The 23,878-nt window shown below is 37.5% G+C and overlaps 1 protein-coding gene across 1 annotated transcript in view; it reads right to left on the reverse strand.

Annotated features, from left to right (window-relative positions):
* Positions 1-8,189: 8,189 nt before the first annotated feature.
* Positions 8,190-23,878, reverse strand: part of CCDC15 (coiled-coil domain containing 15) — a 58,419-nt gene continuing 42,730 nt past the window's right edge. Inside the window, exons 13-15 of the mRNA XM_065881631.1 lie at positions 10,002-10,169; positions 9,532-9,680; positions 8,190-8,311 (exon numbers count right to left, since the gene is read on the reverse strand). Coding sequence (XP_065737703.1) covers positions 8,190-8,311; positions 9,532-9,680; positions 10,002-10,169 — 439 coding nt within the window. The remainder of the gene's footprint in view (positions 8,312-9,531; positions 9,681-10,001; positions 10,170-23,878) is intronic.

A 23,878-nucleotide genomic window follows, 5' to 3' on the forward strand; every position in this document is an offset into this window, starting at 1 on the left:
GGGCTAAAAAATAAGGGTAAGTAATATTGGACAGTTACCAGTAACACACTGGAACAATGCCAGGGAGAAGCCACAGAGTTCATTAAAGCAATTAGAGCAAGCCGTTTTAGGTAGAACTGCCTAGGAAAATACATCACGTGCTGGCTTTGTGATTGTTACTGCACAAAAACTAGTACATGAATATGCTCTGCCACTACCGTAATCCGGGAATTGCCTCTATCACGTGTATATTCCGTCTTTCGGCATGAATTCTGTAAGTTGATAAAGTTGCCTCTGGGGAATAGAACAGCTGAGCTCTTCTGGGTTCGTGGCCCTCTTGCTGGACACACGCCCATACTTTCCTATATCCTCCGGCCCTGCTCTCCTATTCCGTTGGGACCTACTGAACTCGCATCTACTCTGACAAGATCAGGGTTGGAATCAGAGTTGAAGAGGATGAACTTGTCTGACACTACCGCAACATCTACAAGTAAAATGTACCACGAGTCCACAACTCAGCATGAAGAGCGAATGAAATGGAAAACTGGTGAGGTCAAAGGTGTAAAACATAATTAATACATTCATAGAATGTTAGAGCCACAGGGGAGATTGAAGGTCCCTTAGTATAACTCTCTTACTTTACAGAAAGAGAAAACTGTAGCCCAGAGAAATTATTTGTCTCAAATCACAGTCACAGTTAAAGAATAAAAAACAAAGTAAAGTGATGTCTAAGGACCTTTAAAGATCGAAAACATCAGGTAAAACTACTAATCATGTAGAAGCATTTGGAATTTTAAAAATTCAAATCTGCATATCTATTTAACAAGTATTTTCTGAGAGCTTGTTACATGCCAGATAGAGCACTGAACAAAAACAGACAAAAATCCCTGTGCTCATGGAGTATACAATCTAGTGGGGAAAGAAAATAAACATTAAGTAAAATATATAGTATGCCATACAGCTGTAAGTATCATGAAGAAAAATAATGCAGGGGAAGGGGAGACAGAGCACCTAAGCATGGGGGTGGGTAGGAGGGTCATATTTTAAAACAGCGTGGTCAGGGAAGGTCCTCTTAATTCTGATACAGTTGAATGAAGGCTTGACGGAGGTAATAAAGTGAGCCAAACGTTATCTGAGGGACAAGTGTCTCCAGGCAGAGAGCTAATGAAAAAGAAGGGTCCCTGGAACATCCATCGAAATACAAGGTCAACGAGGTCCAGCAGAACAAGCAAGGAGGAAAGTAGTGGGAGATAAAGTCTCAGAAGTAACTGGGACCAGATTTTACAGGGCCTTGTATGACACTGTAAGGACTCCGGCTTTTTCTGAATGAAATGAATAGCCAAAGGAGACTTTGAGCAGAGGAGTGACATGATCTCACTTTTTTGAAAGGACTGCTGAGTGGTCCTAAGTGCTAAGAACTTAGGTGGTGCTAAGAACAGTCTATAGTGGGCAAATAGAGAAACAGAACCAACCAGGAGGCTACTGCAATAACTCAGGTGAAACATGATGATGACTTAGAACAGGGTCGTAGTAGGGCAGACATGGAAAAAATAGCTGTATTTTAAATATATCTTCAAGGTAGAGCCAACAACGATTGGATGTGGGCTGTATAAAAAAGACAAGAGTGAAGGCTGCCTCCATGCTTTTTTGGCCAGAACAACTAGAAGGATGGTGTTGTCATTTGCTGAGAATGGAGAAGACTGCAGGAAGAAACAGATGTTTTTATAGTTTGGGGTGTGTATATGTGTGTGTGAGAGAGAGAATGTGTGTGTGTGCAGAGGGTGGAAATCAGAAGGTTTGGTTTTAGATGTGTTAAATTTGGCTGCTGTATTGAGAAAGTACACAGGTGCAAGAAGAGATTACTTAGGAACTCTTAAAATAATCTATGAGAGAGATGATGGTGGTTTGGACCAGGCATCTCTCAGTAGAAGTAATGTGAACTGAAAATATATTTTGCAGGTAGAGTTGCCATGATTTGCTGATGAAGTGATGAAAGACAAAAGAGAGAGAAAGAGGAAAGTCAATGATTTCTTCAAGGTTCTTGGCCTCAGTAACTAGACAAATGGAATTACTATTAACGGATATGGGGGAGACTATAGGAAGAGCAAATTGAGGGAAACCAATGATGTGGAAATGTCAAGTAGGCAGTTAGGGTTAAAAGTTTGCATTTTCAGGGAGAGGTCTGCACCAGATACATAAATGTGGGAGTTATCAGTATATAGGTAATATTTCGAGCCACAAGACTAAAACAGATCACCAAAAGAGCAAGTGTAGATACAAAAGAAGTCCAGGGACTGAGCCCTGGGACACTCTCAAAAGCTTTGGGGTTGTGGGAGCCATGTGTAAGGTACCTCAAAAAAACAGAGTGATCAATTGTGTTTAATTCTGATGACAGGTCCAGATAAAGTCTGAGAATGACCATTGGATTTAGCAACGTGGATGTCACTGATGACTTTGAAAAGGGCACTTTCATTGGAGAGGTAAAGGCAAATAGTCTTACTAGAATGTATTCAAGAGTGAATGTGGTAAGAACAGGAGCAGGAAGTATAGACACGCAAGGAGTTTTATAAAGAGAAGCAGAGAAGGTTGGTGGCACATGAAGGAGAATGTGGGGTAAAGACAGGCAGCAGGTGGCTTTCTGTTTCCTTCTCTCTCTCTCCTTTCTTTTTTTCTTGGTTAGTTTTCAAGATGGGAGAAATCACAGCAAGTTTATATACTGATAGGAACACTCTAGTAGTCAAGGAAAAATTATGATGCAGAAGAGAAGGGAAAGAAATGCAGAGGCAATGTCCTTTAGTAGGTAGAAGGGAACTGGATCCAGCCAGTAGTCAGAGTAGGCCTAAGACAGGAGAGCAAACAGCTCATCCATATTAACAGGAATTAACACATAAAGGTAGGTAGGTAGATATGACAGTGGGAGCTCAGGGAAGTTCCCTTTGACTGCTTGTTTTTTCAGTGATACAGAAAGCATCGTCACCAACTGAGAGTAAGTGTGAGGGAAAACCTACAGGAACTTTGAAGAGAGTAAAAAAAAGAAGCAGTTATCTAGGAAAGTGTTCATTCTTAATCAATCGTTTTTCACTTGAAATGTCTGTCACCCACCTTATTTGAAATAGTGGGCCCAATTTTAATCCTGTCCCTCCCCGCCCCGCCCTGAAATCAAAATCTATCTCATTTAGGCTCAGTCTTATCTTCAGGCCTCTTCTTCCTTATTAGTCCCTGCTAATTTAGAAAACTTGTAGAATTTGTCCTCCCAACCATGACTTCAGAAACGTGTAAATTCAGGCAAAGTCTTAGAGTCCAGGCTCCTTTCCAAAGCACATTCATCCAATTCAAACAGGATTCGTTGCCCTATCATCACTAAGGGTCATGAGACTCAGGCTTCCTCCTTGGTAGCTGCTAGTTATCCCAGCATTCTCTAACCCCACAAAAATAAACCTTTAGATACTGTCTACACATAACCAAACTACAACACAAAAGCATACTCATTCTCAGGTGAGATTTATATTCATAGACTTAACCTAGAGGAAGAAGACTTGAAATTTCCCTGGTCCTGTGTAAGACCTAATCCCATCACCATTCTACCATTAACTTGATGTCAGACAAGTCGATTCACCTATATCAGATAACGAAACTAAAAAAGTAGAACAAAACAAGCAGAAAAAACAAACAAACAATCAAAACACATTAGACGAGACCAAAGAAACAAATAAAAACCAATACAACTTATCCTAGGAGTGAAAAACTTTAACATCTGAAAATCAATTAATATAATACATCTTATTAATAGAAAAAATGACAAAAATACATGATAATCTGAATAGATGCAAAAAAAGCATTTGACAAAACCCAACAACTTTTCATGATAAAAACACTCAACAAACTAGTAATAGAAAGGAACTTCCTTAAACTAATAAAGCCTATCCAAGAAAAATGCACAGCTAACATCCCACATAATAGTGAAAGACTAAATGCTTTCCCCCTAAGATTAGGAACAGGACACAGATGTCATCATTCCTATTCAACATTGTACTGGATGTTCTATCCAGGGCAATTAGGCAAGAAAAAGAAATCAAAGGCATCTAGATTGGAAAAGAAGTAAAACTGTCTCTATTTCCAAATGAGAAAATTTTATAGATGAAAAATCCTAAGGAACGCCCTAAAAAACTATTAGGCATAAAAAATTAATTCAGGAAGGTTACAAGATACAAGATTGATACACAAAAATCAACTGTATTTCTATACACTTGTGATGAACAATCTGAAAATAAAATTAAGGAGATAATCCATTTAAAATAGCATCAAAAAGAATAAAATACTTTGGAATAAATGTAACAAAAAAAGTACACATTTTATGCTCTGAAAATTACAAAACATTGTTGAAAGAAATTAAAGACTTAAATGAGTGGAAAGACATCCCATGTTCATGGATCAGATGGCAATAGCTCCCAAATTGACCTATAGATTCGACACAATCCTTATCAAAATCTCAGCTAGCTTTTTTGCAGGAAGGTGATCTTAAAATTTGTATAAAAAATGCAAGGGACTCAGTATAGCAAAACATCTTGAAAAAGAAGAACAAAGTTGGAGAACTCATGCCTCTCGAGTTCATAACTTACTACAAAGCCACAATAATCAAGACAGAATGTATTGGTTTAAGGATAAACATATAGATTAATGGAATAGAACTGAGAGTTCAGAAATAAACCCTAACATTAATGGTCCAACGATTTTTTTTTTTTTTTTTTTTTTTTTTGGCTGCATCGGGTCTTAGTTGCGGCACACAGGATCTTTGTTGCGGCATGTGGGATCTTTTGTTGCGGCGTGAGGGCTTCTCTCTAGTTGTGGTGTGTGGGCTCCAGAGCACGTGGGCTCTGTAGTTTGTGGCACGCAGGCTCTCTAGTTGAAGGGTGTGAGCTCAGTAGCTGTGGTTTGCAGACTTAGCTGCCCTGAGGCATGTGGGATCTTAGTTCCCCGACAAGGGATCAAACCTACGTCCCCTGCATTGGAAGCCGGATTCTTTACCACTGGACCACCAGGGAAGTCCCAATGGTCCATTGATTTTTAACAACAGTGTCACATCAATTCAGTGGAGCAAATAATAGTTTTTAGAACAAATGACGCTGGGACAACTAGATAACCTCATGCAAAAGAATGAGGTTAGACCCCTATCTAACACTATATACAAATATTAACTCAAAATAGATCATAGACCTTGGTGTAAGAGCTAAAACTATAAAACTCTTAGAACAACACACAGGAGTAAATCTTTATGACCTTGGATTAGGTAATGGCTAAAGCAACAAAAGAAAAAGTAGATGAATTGGACTTCCTCAAAATTAAAAACTTTTGTCCTGCAAAGTAAACCATCAAGAAAGTGAAAAGACAATCTCCAGAACAACAGGAAATATTTGCAAATCATAAGTCTAATAATGGACCTTATGGAGAATATATTAACAACTCTCATAACTCAATAAGCAAAAGATAAATAACACAATTACAAAATGGCAAAGGATCTTAAAAGACAGCTCTCCAAAAAGGATATACAAGGGGCTAATAAGCACATGAAAAGATGCTCAACATCATTAGCCATCAGGAAAATGCAAATCAAATCCACGAGATACCACTTCATACCCAGTAGGATGACCATAATTAAAGAGACAGATAAGGACAAGGGTTGGAGGATGTGAAGACATCTGAACCCTTATACACAGTTGGTGGGAATGTAAAATGGTGCAGCCACTCTGTAAAACAGTTTTCAGTTCCTCAAAATGTTCAACGTAGAGCTACCATATGACCCAGCAAATCCCCTCCTAGGTATATACCCAAGAGAAATGAAAACGTATGTCCACAGAAAAACTTGTAAACAAATGTTCATAGCAGCCTTATTCATAATAGCTAATTAGTAGAAACAGCCCAAATGTTCATCAATTGATAACTGGGTAAATAAAATGCAGTACATCCATAGAGGAGAATATTATTCAGCAATAAAAGCAATGAAGTACTGATACACACGACAACATGCACAAATCTGAAAAACATTACACTAAGTTAAAGACTCCAGTCACAAAAGACTATATATTATATGATTCCATTCATATGAAAAGTCCAAAATAGACAAATCTATAGAGATAGAAAGTGGGCTGGGGATTGCCAGGGGAGTGGGAAACAACTGCTAATGCGTATGGGATTTTTCTTTTCTATATTTAAAAAAAAGTTTAGGACTTCCCTGGTGGTGCAGTGGTTGAGAGTCCGCCTGCCGATGCAGGGCACATGGGTTCGTGCCCCGGTCCGGGAGGATCCCACATGCCGTGGAGCGGCTGGGCCCGTGAGCCATGGCTGCTGAGCCTGTGCGTCCGGAGCCTGTGCTCTGTAACGGGAGAGGCCACAGCAGTGAGAGGCCTGCGTACTGCAAAAAAAAAAAAAAAAGTTTAATTGTGGTAAAAAAATAAAACCACACATAATCTAAAATTTACCATTGTAACCATTTTTAAGTATACTGTTTAGTAGTGTTAAGTATACGCACATTGTTGTGAAACAGACCTCTAGAACTTTTTCATCTTGCAAAACTGAAACTCTACTCATTAATCAACTTCCCATTTCCCTCTCCTCCCAGACCCTGGTAACCATCACTCCACTTTGTCTCCATGAATTTGACTACTCTATGTTCCTCATATGAGTGGAATCACACAGTATTTGCCTTTTTGTTTCTGGCTTACTTCACTTACCATCATGCCTTAAGGCTAATCCATGCTATAGTACGTGACACGATTTCTTTCCTTTTTAGGGCTGAATAGTATTCCACTGTACGTATATACCACATTTTGTTTATTCATTCATCTGCTGTTGGAAACTCAGGTTGCTTCCACCTCTTGGCTATTGTGAATAATGCCATTATGAACATGGGTGTGCAGATATCTGTTGAAGGTCCTGCTTTCAATTATTTTGGTTTGCTGGATCACAGAGGCATCTCTTTAGAGTGACAAAAGTGTTCTAAAATTTGTTAGTGGTGACGGTTGTACAACCCTAGAATACACTAAAAATCACTGAATTGTACATTTCAAGTGGGTGAATCAAATGTTCTATGAATTATATCTCAATGAAGCTGTTAAAAAATACAACTCAGAAAGGCTAAATCAAGGATATAGTTACATAAGGATTTTGACTGAACTGAATAATTAATCTGGTTAAATAACCAGTCAATCTTGTCACATGGGTAATTCTGACTCTTATTTGCAATGACCTGGCTAGAGATTTAGGTGTTTTTTGAGACATAACCTAGTGCTTTTTTAACACTGACCATTAGAAGACATAGGAAAAAGAAAATGTCAGTACCTGTCTTTAATTCACAATATTAAACCTTTTCATATTTTTTGTCAAGAAACACTGTGAAGAAATAACAAATTCATACTAACTATAGCAATTTTTATTTCATCTGCTCTGTAGGTATGGCATTCACCAGATTTTTTTAAAGATAGGGAAATACGGTAGAACTTTATTCACTTTGACTTCAGATTCACTTTTTGAAATGTCACTCACAATTATTTCACATAAAAGATGCCCAAAAGACAGAGTTTATTTGCCTTTCTCTTTTTTGCAATAAAAATTATAAAATTAAGAAGTCCTATGTCCATTGTCACCAAATGGGGAAAGAGGGAATAAATTAAAAAACAGGAGAGAAAAATTTTTTGAGAAAAGAAAACATACATCAAATTCAGATTGTTCTCATCTCTAATTGTTATACACAACTAGAAAAGTTAACAGCAAAACAGATGGCCACTGAGGCTCAGAAACTCATTTCATCATCTTCTCTTTTGCTTCATCCAGACATTTTCAATTTTGTCAAGACTCAAAGTACAGATATAGAAAGACAATAAATGAGATAATCTCAAAGATTTCTAATAATCTCTTCTGATCAGAGCGGAGCAAAGTGAGAGAATCCTTACCAGTCTGACTGATCATTTTTAAAGCAACGTGGTCCATGTGGTTTACAGCAAAGAGACAAGTTCGGAAGCCAACTTTCAATCTTGGTGCCAATCACAGAGTGAAACAATGGTCATGATCTAATTATAGTGATAGCTGTTATTATGTGGGACAGTCTTTCTTTTCAGATTACACATCTTATAAACTTTAACAGCTTTTCGTAAATAATCTCTCAGGGTTGACTTTACGTGAAGGTTGAAATACTAACAGTTGATTTCAGATTCTTATTACAGATTTTTCAAAGTCCGTCTGTGTGCAGAAGCAAAATTATGAATGGCGACTCGAAGAGCTGAGTTCCCTTCAGGGATATCACAGGAATTGATGACTGAATGTAGTGCCCGGGTATATGCTGCAAATAAAGATTTGAACAGTGGTGAATGAAGTCAGATTCTAAACAATTCTCCCAACCTTTTTCTATTAGTACTGTTTCTCTGCCCAGTCTCATAGGAATTAACTTTAACCCATTCACTGAATAAATATTTATTGAGTACTTACCACATGCCAAGTACTCTGTGATTACAGAAAAGATAAGGGAGAGGATGGACACAAAAATTAAATTGCAGTGTAATATTTCCAGACCAGAGGCATATACAAAATGTCATCACAGAATGAAGTTTGGAATGAAAGAAAAACTAGCAGAAGATGGAAAAGATTTCCAGAAGTGGTAACATTTAAGATGGTCTTGAAAGATTAATAAAAATAAAGGAAAGAAGGCATTCTAGGCAAAGAAATGAGTGTGTGGGGTGCGAAGGTATAAAAAAATGTGGCATGTCCTGGCAGTAGCAAGTTCGATAAGGCTGGAGTGTTGCCTGGAGCCAGAGAGAAAATATGCCAAATATGACATGTATTTTGTACTGTAATGGTAAGTCCTACAGGTTTGATGATAGGGGAATGGCATGATCAGATTTGTGTTTTTAAAATATAACTCACAGGACTGATAAGGAACTCTTATCACAGGGCAACAGGAATACAAATACTTGCAGTACTTCCAGTGTGTGTATGAAGCCTATATAATCTCTACAGTATATAAATCAATATATTTAAGAATGGACAGGAAACAGAAATACTAGTCACAGCAGGAATGACTCATCTTCTCTAGCTGGGATCCCTGATAAAGGTAGAGTTTATATTGGTCCTCATTTCCCTCAGTGATCCCTAGCAGAACTGAAAGTCCAATGTGGATATCTACACATTATAATAATATATATATATGTGAAGATAAATAATAAGTCTATGTTAGATAAGGCCTAACTTAGATGGCCGTAAGAGGCAAGCTCTAATATTCTTCATTTACAGGAGGACCTGAATCCCTAGTCTCACTACTGTGGAGTGAGCTAGAAATATTTCCCCAGCATAAATGGAGACAAGAAGATAACAGATCTCAAAGAGAAATATAACTCACTATAATTATTTTTATTGCCTCAGAGTTGTTTTGCAAAGGGGGTAGAATAGTCTCTGATATATAGTAAGCCCTTAGTCAATAAATGCTAAATTACTACAATCACTACTTTTACTGTTGCTGTTTTCTTAACTGCCACCAGGCCCCAACCATTCCTTTAAGAGACTTACCTTTGTGGTTTTTATAGAAAATACAATTGTTGGCACAGGTATCAGGATGAGCATCCCAGAAATCAGGACCACAGCAGCATAGTGGAGGTAAAGTAATATTATACAGCTGCATTTTCTCCTGGATCTGGGCTCTTAAAGCTTCTACGTATCTATAAAAATACAGTATGACCAGGCAAAGTGAACCACTAGGAAGAGAATGAGTATGAGTCCTTATTTTACTACCAGCTTTAACTGTTAAACTATTTCATATCTCTGTGCCTCAACTCTTCCTCTTGGTCCTGGGAAGCAGCACTAGGAAAGACGTAGTGCGATTCCAGAGAGGTATTAGGCAATCAAGAAATGTGATGAAGTTCTGTACTCCCCAAAGTATGAGAAGACACAGTCAACTCTTTTGTAAGGAAAATGAGAACACTGACTTCCTAACAAGTTTCCTCTAGAACCAAAATTTCACACAGAACTTTTCAAAGTACCTTTGGTGTTCCTTTTCTTTCTGTTGTTTTTCTCTGGCTCCTTCCTCAAGTTGTAGCTGGGCTAGTATCTCACTCATCTTCTCCCCTGAATATGGCTCTTCATGAAAGTTCATTCTTAATATCCTCTGCTCTTCAGCATAACGTTGCTGCTCTTTCTTTTTCTTAATTCTGAGGATAAAATCATAACGTGGTTAGGAATTTCATAAAATCATTATTTAGAATTAGCTTCTAGATCCAAATAACTCAAGAAATTCCCAGAAACAGGGGAGTCAGGAAAGCAGTTTAACACCCCTCGAAAAGCCTCAAAAACTCCTGCTGGTTGATTTGAGTTTATCCCGTAGTTCATGTATACACATAGCCTCCTGGATGGAAATGACCAATGGTTACTACTAAAAGAGTTTTCCTTTAAGAATTCTAATACAAGAACTTTCTCAGGTTAAAACTACAAGTAGACAGGACTTCTGCTTTTGGCTAAAATAGAGTAATAGGGACTGGGCTTGCCCTCCCACCTTAAACAACCAAATAGATAAATAAACAAATCAACCCAGAAATCAACCAGACCAAATACAAAACAACAATGGTTTTTAAGACACTAGATATTAGACAACAAAAGACAGTGATCCTTGACAGATGGAAAACAAATGAAGTGAGCCCTACAGGTGCCCAAGCTTACTGCCTTGAAAGTTTCGAGGCAGCAGCACAGGGCGTTGAGGTGGAGCCTGGTAGACTCCCTGAGTCCAGGGACACAAAAGCAACTAGAGTTCCTAAGACAGAAAACCAGGGAGAGAGAGCTGCTCAGAGAGAGAACAGAGACCTGCAGAGGGTCTCCTTCTAATACACAGCAGAGCACTGTGCATGTATGCGAGGAAATGATTTGGGGCCAGGGACAGGACCATCTGAAAGAATAACAGGGAACAGTGTCCTGTGCTCACACAGAGCACAGAATAGAGAGCCTGTTCCCACCAGTCAAGACTTGAAAAACTCATAATGCACAGGACATTGGGTAAAGTTCTCAGAAAGATTTTACCTCAGTAGTGGGAAATAATGATTAGTCCTAGACTGAGCACTGCTCCAGACACACCCAACATTGTAAAAGCAAAGCCCCAAAGTAACTTAACTGCATCCCAAAACAAAGCTCAGGAAAATTTATGAGAATACAAAGATATCCAGTAACCAACAAGGTAAATTCACAATGTTGGACATCTAATCAAAGATAAGATGCAGGGCTTCCCTGGTGGCGCAATGGTTGAGAGTCTGCCTGCCGATGCAGGGGACACGGGTTCGTGCCCCGGTCCAGGAAGATCCCACATGCCGCGGAGTGGCTGGGCCCGTGAGCCATGGCCACTGAGCCTGCGCGTCCGGAGCCTGTGCTCCGCAACGGGAGAGGCCACAACATTGAGAGGCCCACGTACCGCAAAAAAAAAAAAAGATAAGATTCAAAGAGGCAGGAAAATACAACTCATAATGAAGAGAATAATCAATGAATCAAAATCAACCTAGAATGGACAGTTATTAGAATTAGCACAGAAGGCCATTAAAACAGATAGTACAACTAGATCCTATATGTTCAAAAAGTTTAGACGTAAAAAAGCCTGAAATCAACTTCTTGAGATGAAAACTACAATTTCTGAGATGAAAAATACATTGGAGAATAAGCTTATATATTAAAGAAATGGAATTAATAATAGGTAACCTTCCCAAACAGAAAGCACTAGGCCCAGATGGGTTCACCAAACAATTAAGGAAGAAATTATACCAAATCTCTTCAATCTCTTTCAGTGGGCAGAAACAGAAAGAATATTTCTTAACTCATTCTATGAGGTCAGCATTACTCTAATGCCAAAACCTGACAAAGATATTACAAGAAAACTACAACAAATATCTCTCATGAACAAGAGGCAGAATTCCTCAAAAATATTAGTAAGTCAAATCCAATGATGTACATATATTACATTCCACAGCCAAGTGGAATTTATGCCAAGAAAGCAAGCCTGGTTCAACATGAAAAAAATCAATTAATGTAATAGATCACGTCAATAAGCTAAATAAGAAAAATCACAAGATCCTATAAATAGATACAGAAAAAGCATTTGACAAAATCCAATACCATATAATCCAGCAATCATACTCCTTGGCATTTACTCAAAGGAGTTGAAAACTTAACACCCACACAAAACCTGCACATGGTTATTTATTTATTTATTTGTTTATGGCTGTGTTAGGTCTTTTTTTTTTTTTTTTTTTGTGGTACGCAGGCCTCTCACTGTTGTGACCTCTCCCATTGCGGAGAGTCCGCCTGCCAATGCAGGTGACACGGGTTCGTGTCCCGATTCGGGAAGATCCCACATGCCGCGGAGCGGCTAGGTCCGTGAGCCATGGCCGCTGAGCCTGCGCGTCTGGAGCCTGTGCTCCACAACAGGAGAGGCCACAACAGTGAGAGGCCCGCATACCACAAAAAAAAAAAAAAGTAAGATGTATGACAATAGCATAAAGGTTGGGATGAGAGAAATGGAAGAATATTACTTTAAGATTCTTATATTAAGATTTTTATACTATATGTGAAGTAGTATAATATCATTTGAAGGTAGACTGTGAAAAGTTAGAGATGTATGATATAAATCCTAGAACAACCAATAAAATAACAAAAATGTCATAGCTAACATGCCATCAAAGGAGATGTAATAGATATAAAAATATAAAAGTAATTCAAAAGAAGGCATAAAAAGAGAAAAAGAGGACAAAGAACAGATGGGGCAAACAGCAAGATAATATACTTATATCAAACCCTACCAAAAATCACATTAAAAGTAAATGATCTAAACACCCCAATTAAAAGGAAGAGATTGTCAGATTTGACAAAAAGTCACAACCCAACTACATGCTGCTGACAAGAAACACACTTTAAATACAAAGAAACAAATAGATTAAAAATACAATAAATACAAAAGATATGCTAGCACTAGTTAAAAGAAGGTTGGAGTAGGTATATTAGTATCAGACAATGTAGATTTCAGAGCAAACAAAATATCAAAGATAAAGATCACTTCATAATTATGGAGTCAATTAATTGAGAAGACATAACAATCCCAAACAGTTATGTATCTAATAAAAGAACTTCAAAATACATGAAACAAAGACTGATGGAACTTCAAGGAGATACAATAAATCCATAGTTACAGGCAGAGATTTTTAATACCCTCTCTCAATTATTGATAGAATAACTAGGCATAAAAATGGGAAAGATATGGACTTGATCAACATCATCAACCAACTTGACCTAATGGACATTTATAGAACACTCCACAACATTTATAGAATAGCAGAATACACATTTATAGAACAAGAGAATACCCATTCTTCTATTATAAGCTTATTGAACTTAGAACATTTACAAAGATAAATCATATTCTGGGCCATAAAACAAGTGTCAGTAAATTCAAAAGATTTCAAGACATACATAGTACAATAGAATTAAATTAGAAATCAATAACAGAAAGATCCTTGAAAGATCTCCAAATACTTGGAAATTAAATAACACACTGCTAAATAACCTATGACCAAAGAAGAAAAAAGGGGAAATTAGAAGGTATTTTGAACCAAATGAAAATGAATGTATTGAATGTGGCTAAAGAGTATTTAGTATGATATTTATAGCACTAAATGCCTATACGAGAAAAGAAGGAAGGTATCAAGTAAATGTCCTAATCTTCTACCTTAAGAAACTTAAAAGAGGAGGAAATTAAACCTAAAGTAAGCAGAAGAAAAGAAATATTAAAGATTGAAGCAGAAATCAATGGATTAGAAAACTGAATAAAAAAATTAATGAAACCAAACACTAGGACTTTGAGAAGATCAATAAAACTGATAATCTTGAGCTTATCTAATCATGAAAAAAAAGAGAGAGAGAGAAGATACAATTTTTAAGAGAAAAAATAAGAGAAATGAAACTACTACAGATTCTACAGATATTAAAAGGATAATAGGAGAATACTAAGAATAATTTTATGCCAATAAATTAGACAACCTAGATGAAATGACAAATTTGTTGAAACACACAAACTACTAAAGCCTCATCAAGAAAAAAATAAATAACCTGAATAGCCCTATTTCTATCATCAATGTTGAAAAATTGTTGTTAAGAACATTTCCACAGTGAAAAGTCCAGAAACAGGGAGAGTCACTGGCAAATTCTACCAAACAGTTAGGGAAGAAATAATGCCAATTCTACATAAACTTTTCCTCCCAAATACTTCCCAGCTCATTCTATGAGGCTAGCATTTCTCTGAAAACAAAACCTGTCAAAGATATTACAAGAAAAGTAAAAGCCAATATCTCCTAGAACATATATGTAAATTCTAAACAAAATTTTTAGCAAATCTTACCAAACAATACATTATAATTTTATTTATTTATTTATTTTTGGCTGCATTGGGTCTTTGTTGCTGCGCACGGGCTTTCTCTAGTCGCCACAAGCAGAGGCTACTCTTCGTTGCGGTGCTCGGGCTTCTCATTGTGGTGGCTTCTCTTGTTGCAGAGCACGGGATCTAGGAGCACAGGCTCTAGGCGGGCTTCAGTAGTTGTGGTGCGTGGGCTCAGTATTTGTGGTTCGCGGGTTCTAGAGCACAGGCTCAGTAGTTGTGCGCACGGGCTTAGTTGTTCTGTGGCATGTGGGATCTTCCCAGACCAGGGATGGAACCCATGTCCCCTGCCTTGGCAGGCGGATTCTTAATGACTGCACCATGAGGGAAGTCCCTCAAACAATACATTAAAAGGATAATACATTATTACCAAGTGGGGTGTAACCCCAGGAATGCAGGACTGATTTAACATTCGAAAATCAAACAATGTTATTCACCATATTAGCAAACTAGAAAAGAAAACCTATGATCATCTCGCTAGAGAGGAAAAAAAAATTGACAAAATCCAACGTCCATTCCAGATAAAGATTCTCAACCAACTAGGAAGAGAAGGGAACCTAAGAAAAAACTATAGCTAACATCATACTTGATGGTGAAAGACTAAATGCTTTCTCTCTAAAATCAGGATTGTCCACTCTCATCACTTCTATTCAACATTCTGGAGGTTCTAGCCAGTGAAATCAGGCAAGACAGAAATAAAAGACATCCAGATTTAAAGGAAGAAGCAAAACCGTTTTTGTTTAAAGATGACATGATTACCATGTAAAAACATCCAATGAATTAATAAGTGAGTACAAAGATCCATATCCAAAAATCAACTGTATATTTCCATATACTAACAATGACAACAACAAAATCAGCAATTGACAATTTTTTAAAATACCATTTACAGGGCTTCCCTGGTGGCGCAGTGGTTGAGGGTCCGCCTGCCGATGCAGGGGACGCGGGTTCGTGCCCCGGTCCGGGAAGATCCCACATGCCGCGGAGCGGCTGGGCCCGTGAGCCATGGCTGCTGAGCCTGTGCGTCCGGAGCCTGTGCTCCGCAACGGGAGAGGCTGCAACAGTGAGACACGCGCGTACCACAAAAATTAAAAATAAATAAATAAATAAAATACCGTTTACAATAGCTTCAAAAATATGAAATACTTCAGGATAGACCTGACAAAAAATGTGAAAGACCTATACACTGAAAACTATAACTGAGAAAAATTAAAGGAGAGCTAAATAAATGTTCCTGGGTTGGAAGACTCAATATCATTAACATGTCAATTCTCCCCAAATTATCTATAGATTCAACACAATCCCACTCAAAATCCAGGAAGGTTCTTTGGTAGAAATTGACACACATTTAAAAATTCATATGGAAATGCAAATGGCCTAAAATAGCCATGGTGACTCTGGGGAAAAATAAACTGGAGGGCTAACACTACCTGATTTCAAGCATTATTATAAAACTATACCAATCAGAACAGCATGGTATTAGCATAAAGATAGACAAATAGATCAGTAAAACAGAAGAGAAAGTCCAGAAATAAACCCACACATATAAGGACAGCTCATTTTTTTTAACATCTTTACTGAGATATTATTTGCATACCATAAAGTTCACATGACCATAATGTAATTTGAGAACATTTTCATCATCCCCAAAAGAAACCTTGTACTCATTAACAGTCACCTTCCACCCACTCCCACCTAGCCCTAGGCAAATACTAATTTTTCTGTTTCTATAGATTTGCCTGTTCTTGACATTTCATATAAATGGGATAATACAATATGCAGCCCTTCGTGACTGGCTTCTTTCACTTGGCATAAGTCCATGTTGTAGCATGTACTGGAACTTCATTCCTTTTGGTTGCTGATATTCTACTGTGTAAATATTATCTATATCTATATATTTTATTTATCTATTCATCAGTTTATGGACACTTGGGATGCTTCCACTTCCTGGCTATTTTGAATAATGCTGCTGTGAACATTTGTGTAAGTTTGTGTGTGGACGTACATTTTTAGTTCTCTTGGGTATACACCCAAGAATGGAATTTCTGAGTCATATGGTAACTCTATGTTTAACCTTTTGAGAAATTGCTAAACTGTTTTCCAAAGTGATTGTACCATTTTACATTCCCCACCAACAGTGTATGGGACTTCTAATTTTTAGACATCCTCATCAGCACTTGTTATAATTTGTCTTTTTTATTAGAGCAATTCTTATGTGTGTGAAGTGGTATCTCATTTTGGTTTTGATTTGCACTTCCCAATAACTAATGATGTTGCATATCTTTTCAAGTGCTTATTAGCCATTTATATTTTTTCCTAGGAGAAATGTCTAGTTAAATCTTTTGTCTACCTTTTAATTGGGTTATCTTTTTATTATTGAGTTGTAAGAGTTCTTTTATATATTCTGACTACAAGTCTCTCATCAGATATATAATTTGCAAATAATTTCTCCCATTCTGTAGTTGTTTTTTCACTTTCTTGATGGTTTTCAATTTTGATGAAGTCCAACATCAATCTTCTCTTTTACTGTTTGCTGGACAACTGACTTTTAACAAATGCACAAAAGCAATGCAGTGGAGAAAGAATAACTTTTCAGCAAATGGATATCCACATACAAAAAATAAACTTCAAACTATATGTGAAAATTAACTCAAACTGGATTGCAGACCTAAAGGTAAAACCTACAATGATAATCTGTCTAGAAGAAAACAAAAAAGAAAATTTTTGTGACCTTGGGTTAGGCAATGATATCTTAAATATGATGCCAAAAGTACAACATATTTAGTCATTCAAGGAATGTAAACTAAAACCACAATGAGATGCCACTACATACCTATTCAAATGGCTAAAATGAAAAAGACTGACCATACCAAGTGTTGGTGATGATGTAAGGGAACTTGAACTGTTACAAGTTATATTACTCTTCCTGGTAGTAATATAAAGTGGTACAACTACTTTGGAAAGCCTTTTGACAGTTTCTTTAAAAAATGAAATATATACCTACCATGATGATCCAGTCCACTCTCAGGTATTCACCCAAGAGAAAAGGTAACATTTTCCAAAGACTTGCACACGAATGTTCACTGCAGCTTTATTTGTAATAGCCAAAAACTGGAAACAACTCAAATGTCCATCAAACTATGAATGGATAAACAAATTGTGGTATATCCATACAATGGAATACTATCCAGTAACAAAAAGGAATAAACTCTTGGTATCATAACAACAAGGACAAAATAATTACTCTGAATAAAAGGAGCTGGGCCCAAGAGTACATGTTGTATAACTCCAGAAGATGCCAACTAATCTATAGTGACACAAAGCAAACCAGTGGTTGCCTGGGGAAAAAGAGACAGGGAGGGCAGGAAAGAGGTGCTACCTAGGGCATGAGGAAACTTTTGAGGATGATAATATATGTTCACTGTCTTGACTATGATGGTCGTTGTGTGTGTGTGTGAGAGAGAAAACATCAAAGTTTACACGTTTATATGTGTAGTTTATTGAATACCAATTATGTTTATTTAAAAAAAACACCTACTTGCAGAGAGGCAATGAGTTGCTCAGTGAGAAAATTGTCAGAAAACCTAATTTAAGAGCTTTTGTTAAGAAATATAATTAATTCAAGACTAGAACTAATAAATATATTCTGATAATGTCAGTTGCTAAAAATTACTTTGAAACAAATGAGCTATTGTTTTCTGAACAGTAGTGTGAGGTAAATTCATACTCACACCTCTTCAATAAAGCATGAACTGCTGAAAATTCTGGGCTTCTCTCCATTTGTAGCAGGCTATTTGCTCCAGGGGAATTATGGGCTTCCTTTTACTTAGATTAACACAGGTATATACTAAAACCCAGGAAGCTGTCCTATAAAGGCTGAAAGAACAGGCACTGGAAAAGCACAATAAACTTGTATGTGCAACTAAGTCCATCCAGATTATGACAGCTAATCTCTGGCCACCTCTAGCAGAGTGACAAGGCCACTTTGAACAAGGATTTTCTTATAACTGTTCTGCTGTTCTTTCTTGAGTTACAACTGTAGGTCTAAGGTGAGTATTCCTCAAAGAGTATAGAACATAAATATAGCTTTTATGGTATGATTCAAACTCAAATGCGATATAAAGTTGTAATAGGGTAGAGGTAAGAAATCTCACTATTGCCACTTGGGCAGAGAGATAATGTTTTTGTAACTAGCAAGGATCAAGATTTAGAGGCATATAAGGTTGTGGACTAGGAATGTGAGAAAGGTAATGTGGAGAAGAGCTACAAGACACATACCTCTTCACAATTGACTTTTTTTTTTTTTTTTTTTGGCTGTGCCGCAAAGTATGAGAGATCTTAGTTCCCCCAACAGGGATCGAACCCGTGCCCCCTGCAGTGGAAGCATGGAGTCCTAACCACTGGACCACCAGGGAATTCCCCAAAATTAGCTTTAAAATACACGTCGCTGTGCTCTCTTAAAATATAATGCATGAAATAAGAGAATAAGAGGAAGAGATTAAAAGAGTACAAAAGTTTAAAGATAAGCCTAAGATCATAGGTGCCCTTGGCTAAAGATCTTCTTATATAAAGATCTTATTCCAAAGAGAGCCAGTAAAAAAAGTAAATGTTTTTAGGGCATTCATATTTGATTAGTTCAATAACTCCTTAGCTTGTGAAAAAGGCGAATGTGAAAAGATTTTTCTGTAGATAAGAAATTAAAGTGAGGTTTTCAATAGTGAAACAAATGGAGCCAAGTGAATGACAACAGAACAGCTTAGTTACTGGTATAATTCTCTATACCATTTGTTCTCCATACCAGTAAACTGAGAGCTGAGGAAACACACCAGCATTGTTTCTCAAATGTTGGTAACAGGACAATTACTAGAAATGATGGAATCAGCCCTTTCCCCCTTCTCCCCCATAGCTACTCCTCTCCTCACAGTCAAACATCTTAAGAGTTGTCTAGCTTTCTCTCTCTATTTCCTGATCTCCTCTCCCACTCCATTATGGCTTATTAAGACCCATCAATCACTCCACCAAAACAAGTCTCTCTAAGGACAGTGGTGGCCTACAGGTTAATCCATCTAGCATTTACATTCTCAACAGGGGCAACATTGTACCCAAGGCAGCAAAAATTGATTCAAGGGAGCAAAATATCTTAGATATTAAAATAGTTTGGGGCTCTCCAAAAAGTCATAGTACATAAGCAGAAACACACTACATCTAGGCATTCTCCATATCTTACACTATGCCTTCTTCCCAGGTGACTTTACGCATACCATATGCTTCAGTTACCACCCACTACCACCTGTAACTCATTAAGCTACAGTTCCAGCATAGACCATTCCTCTGAGATTCAAACCTACTTAACTACCTGCCAGTTTGACATTCCACTTGAGTGTCTCAAAGGTATTTATCTGGGAAAAGAATCTGTAGCTTTGGTCAGATTCTCAGGTTAAGAACTACTGCCATACAGTAGTTTCAGAAAGGATCATAAAAATAAAAAATGGCAAAAACCAACTAAAAAAGTTGATATAAACAATTATTCTTCTTGGATGTCTTTAAAGCTTCTTGCATAAATATATCTTTTAGCTGACACACAATAGAAACTAGACTAGGTTGGAAATCAACATGTCAACATATCGGTTTTTCCCAGGGCACTGACGTGAATACAATTATACTGGTTCTCTGGTTATGCTAAAAGGTATTCTAAAACCAGTGTCAGACTTTCAGTAAAAGAGAGTAAGAATACAAAACACTGCAAATTGATTTGTAAACTTGCTACACTGGGTGTTTGCAGAACTAAGCAACAAGTAGATGTCAATATTTACATTTTGAAGAGAATCCTGAAAAGAAAGTGATTATCACAGGCAAACTGCATTAAAAATATATTCTTTTTTTTTTTTTTTCTGTACGCGGGCCTCTCACTGCCGCGGCCTCTCCCATCGTGGAGCACAGGCTCCGGACGCGCAGGCCCAGCGGCCACAGCTCACGGGCCCAGCCGCTCCGTGGCACGCGGGATCCTCCAGGACCGGGGCACAAACCCACGCCCCCTACCTCGGCAGGCGGACTCTCAACCACTGCGCCACCAGGGAAGCCCTAAAAATATATTCTTATAATTACAACAACAACTCAAAAACTCTTGTTAGCTATGTTCCGTATAAAGCCACACCACTAATCCTTTACAAAGTTAAAACAAGATAGAGACCTAGAACTAAAATCGAGGGCTATCTTTTTGGCTCTATGGATTCATACTTCTTGAGCAATCACAGAAATCTGCCAACACTAACACTATCAAATAAAAGGAATTCTGCATACAAGAACAAGAAATAGATTTATTTCAGGAGTTAAAAGAGGTGCTCTGTTAGGTGGTGGTGATGGGATGAATTGAGAGATTGGGATTGACATATATACACTAATAAGTATAAAATAGATAACTAATAAGAACCTACTGTATAAAAAAATACAATAAAATAATATTCAAAAAAAAGAGGTGCTCTGTTAGAAAAATAACTTCTCAAGGAGATGAAAGAAATCTTCCTCTTTGGTACAACATGATTAAGGTCTAATCTAGCACAGTCTAAATCTTTGCCTGCTGATCATGTTTTTCTGTTCAACTTTTTTTCTCTGTCTCTCTGTTTCTTGATTCTGATAGTATTCTTCCTTAGTGATTTCTGAAATCATTACTAAAAATAATATTTCCTACTGGACACTCTACTTGGATCTCCTTTAAGAACTTCAAATCCAATATGCCCCAAACTAAACTTATCCTCTCCACCTCCACCTCCTTCCTGGAAAATGTTTCATAGTATCCCATTTACCTGGTGGCCTAAGCCATAAACCTGGGATTTACCCTTGAATTCTCCTCCGACAATATTTTATTAATTCTATCTCTTTTGCTCTTAAAACTGCCTCCTCCTCGCTGCCTTCCTGGCCTTGGCTTATAACTTACTGAAGTTACAGCCTTCAAAGTGCTTAGGTGGGGCTTCCCTGGTGGCGCAGTGGTTGAGAGTCCGCCTGCTGATGCAGGGGACACGGGTTCGTGCCCCGGTCCAAGAAGATCCCACATGCCACGGAGTGGCTGGGCCTGTGAGCCATGGCCGCTGAGCCTGCGCGTCCGGAGCCTGTGCTCTGCAGCAGGAGAGGCCACAACAGTGAGAGGCCCACGTACAGCAAAAAAAAAAAGTGCTTAGGTGATGGAGTCAAATAAATCTGGGATTGAATCCCAGTTCTGCCATTGCTAAGTGTGATCTTAATCTTAGGCAAATTACTTAACCTCTCTGGGGCTCATTTTCTCATCTGTAAAATAAAAAGAATAATAAAATTTACCTCATACAGTTATTGAAGTAGGCAAATGAGCTAATGCCTCTAAAACACCCAACAGTATGTCTGGCATATTGTAAACACTCAATGAATGGTGGCCACCACTACCCTGCAGGACTGTATATCAATTAAATGATACAATAATCTATGTAAAGCATTTAATATGCAGTAAGGGCTTAATATTTAATAACCTTTAAAAAATTAATTTCACTTCTCATCTTCTCTATAAGTATATTACTTCAATAATACCCTAACGTCTAGTCTTAGCCATTTTATCTATTCCTCACAATGCCTCTAAACGGCTCCTGTTTTCAGGATAAAATCCAAATTCCTTCTCATGACGTACAAAGTTCTTTATGATCTTTCCTCATTTTGAAGGTTTACTTCTTGCCATTCCTTTAGCTCCAATCACATCCAACTCAGAAGTGTCCTATTCCTTCAGGAGTTACTGCTTTTACAATGCTATTCTTTTTGCCTAGAATCCCCATCTACTCTTTTCCCCAGTCCAATTCCAATTTTGTCTCATACTACTTCTTCTAACCCTTCACAACTCAGCCCAGGAAGCCTTCCCTGTCCTGGAGAAAATGGACCGGGCACCAGCGGCAGCAGCCTTGGTGCATGCCCTGGCCCTGGGCAATTTATATCCCAGCCAGGCTTCCTGCCGGACTGACGTCTCTCTTTTTTGTGTGATTGAACAGCTCTGCCCCACGGGGGGCCTTTTTCACACTTGATTTCGAAACACAGTCTCCGTGCTCTCAGACATTCTTGAAATTTTTTCCTTCTAATGACATAAGAAGAAAGACTTTATTTTACCGATATTTTACTTGATTTTTTACATTTATGTTGATGAAAGAAAGTCTGTAACATTGCTTTCTTGTAATACCCATGACAGGTTGGTATTAAGGTTATACTGTCTTCTATAATTATCTGGGAAGTATTCCCTGTTTTCCATTCTCTGGAATATTTTATATAAAACTTGGTATTATTTTTTCCCTTAAATATTTGGCAACTAACATTTATTGAGCATATACTACATGCCAGATTCTATACTAAGCTCATTTACTATGTTACCTCATTTAATCCTCACAGCAACTTTCTAAGGTATATATCATTATTATCCCTGTTTTACAGAGAAGAAACTGGGGCTTATAGAAGGTAACTTGCCCAAAGTCACAGAGCTGGTAGGCAGCAGAACTAGGACTTCAACACATGTATCCCCATGTTCTTAATCACTTGCTATACTGTCTTGTAATACTTAATATATGGTATTATGATTACCTATTCATTTATCTGTCTCCCCATTAGTCAGTGAAATCTATCTAGTAAGATCCTTGAAGGATGGGATCATGTCTTCCATTTTTTGCAACTCTGAAATCTAGCATCATGTCTACCAATTAATAGATGCTCAATAAGCAGCTGCTAAGTGAACGAATGAAAACATATCATTTGATTCTTGTAACAACTGGGTGAGGTAAAGTGGTTATTAACAATCCCGATTCAGAAAGCAGGTATATGTTTACTTTAGAATGTTGCTAAAATGGCTTTTGTCTTTAAGTTAAAACATATAACCCCCATGCAAAGAAGGCATACATGATTTAGTTTCTTCAACAAGGAAAAAGCAAAAAATAAATTTTAATTACTTGCAAACTGTCAATGACAACAGATTTAATGTTCTGATACCATCTGTAAGACAGAGACCTTCATATTTTTTCTGGGGTCAAGGGCATAAATACAACAAGAAAAAGATTATCTGGTGAGAAAATGGCAATAAAACAAAAGCCTTAAGTAGAAAAGCTTTCACAGAAGGTCAGCAGTGTAGCTAAAGAAGAATTCCCCACCAACTATGCCATGTGGTAGGGATGTCATAAGACGATTTAAGGTAGACATAAAATACCCACAGCAGGGATGTCTTGGCTTCAGTTAAATGAACTGAAATTTCCATTCTGTCTTTTGCCTGATGAGTCTGTAAAAACACTTATATATGGGCACAACAGAAAACAGATTTTTTTTGATGTAGATCAGATCATAATTATGGCAAAATAACTAGGTTATAGTAAGACAAATCTGGCCTAGATATAGGAACAAACGTCTGAGAGCCAATGTCCTTATGTTCTGAAATTGTTATTTGGGAGATTATATCAATATAACTACAAT

This window comes from Phocoena phocoena, chromosome 8 (genome assembly GCF_963924675.1).
Source record: "Phocoena phocoena chromosome 8, mPhoPho1.1, whole genome shotgun sequence".
Taxonomy (NCBI): domain Eukaryota; kingdom Metazoa; phylum Chordata; class Mammalia; order Artiodactyla; family Phocoenidae; genus Phocoena; species Phocoena phocoena.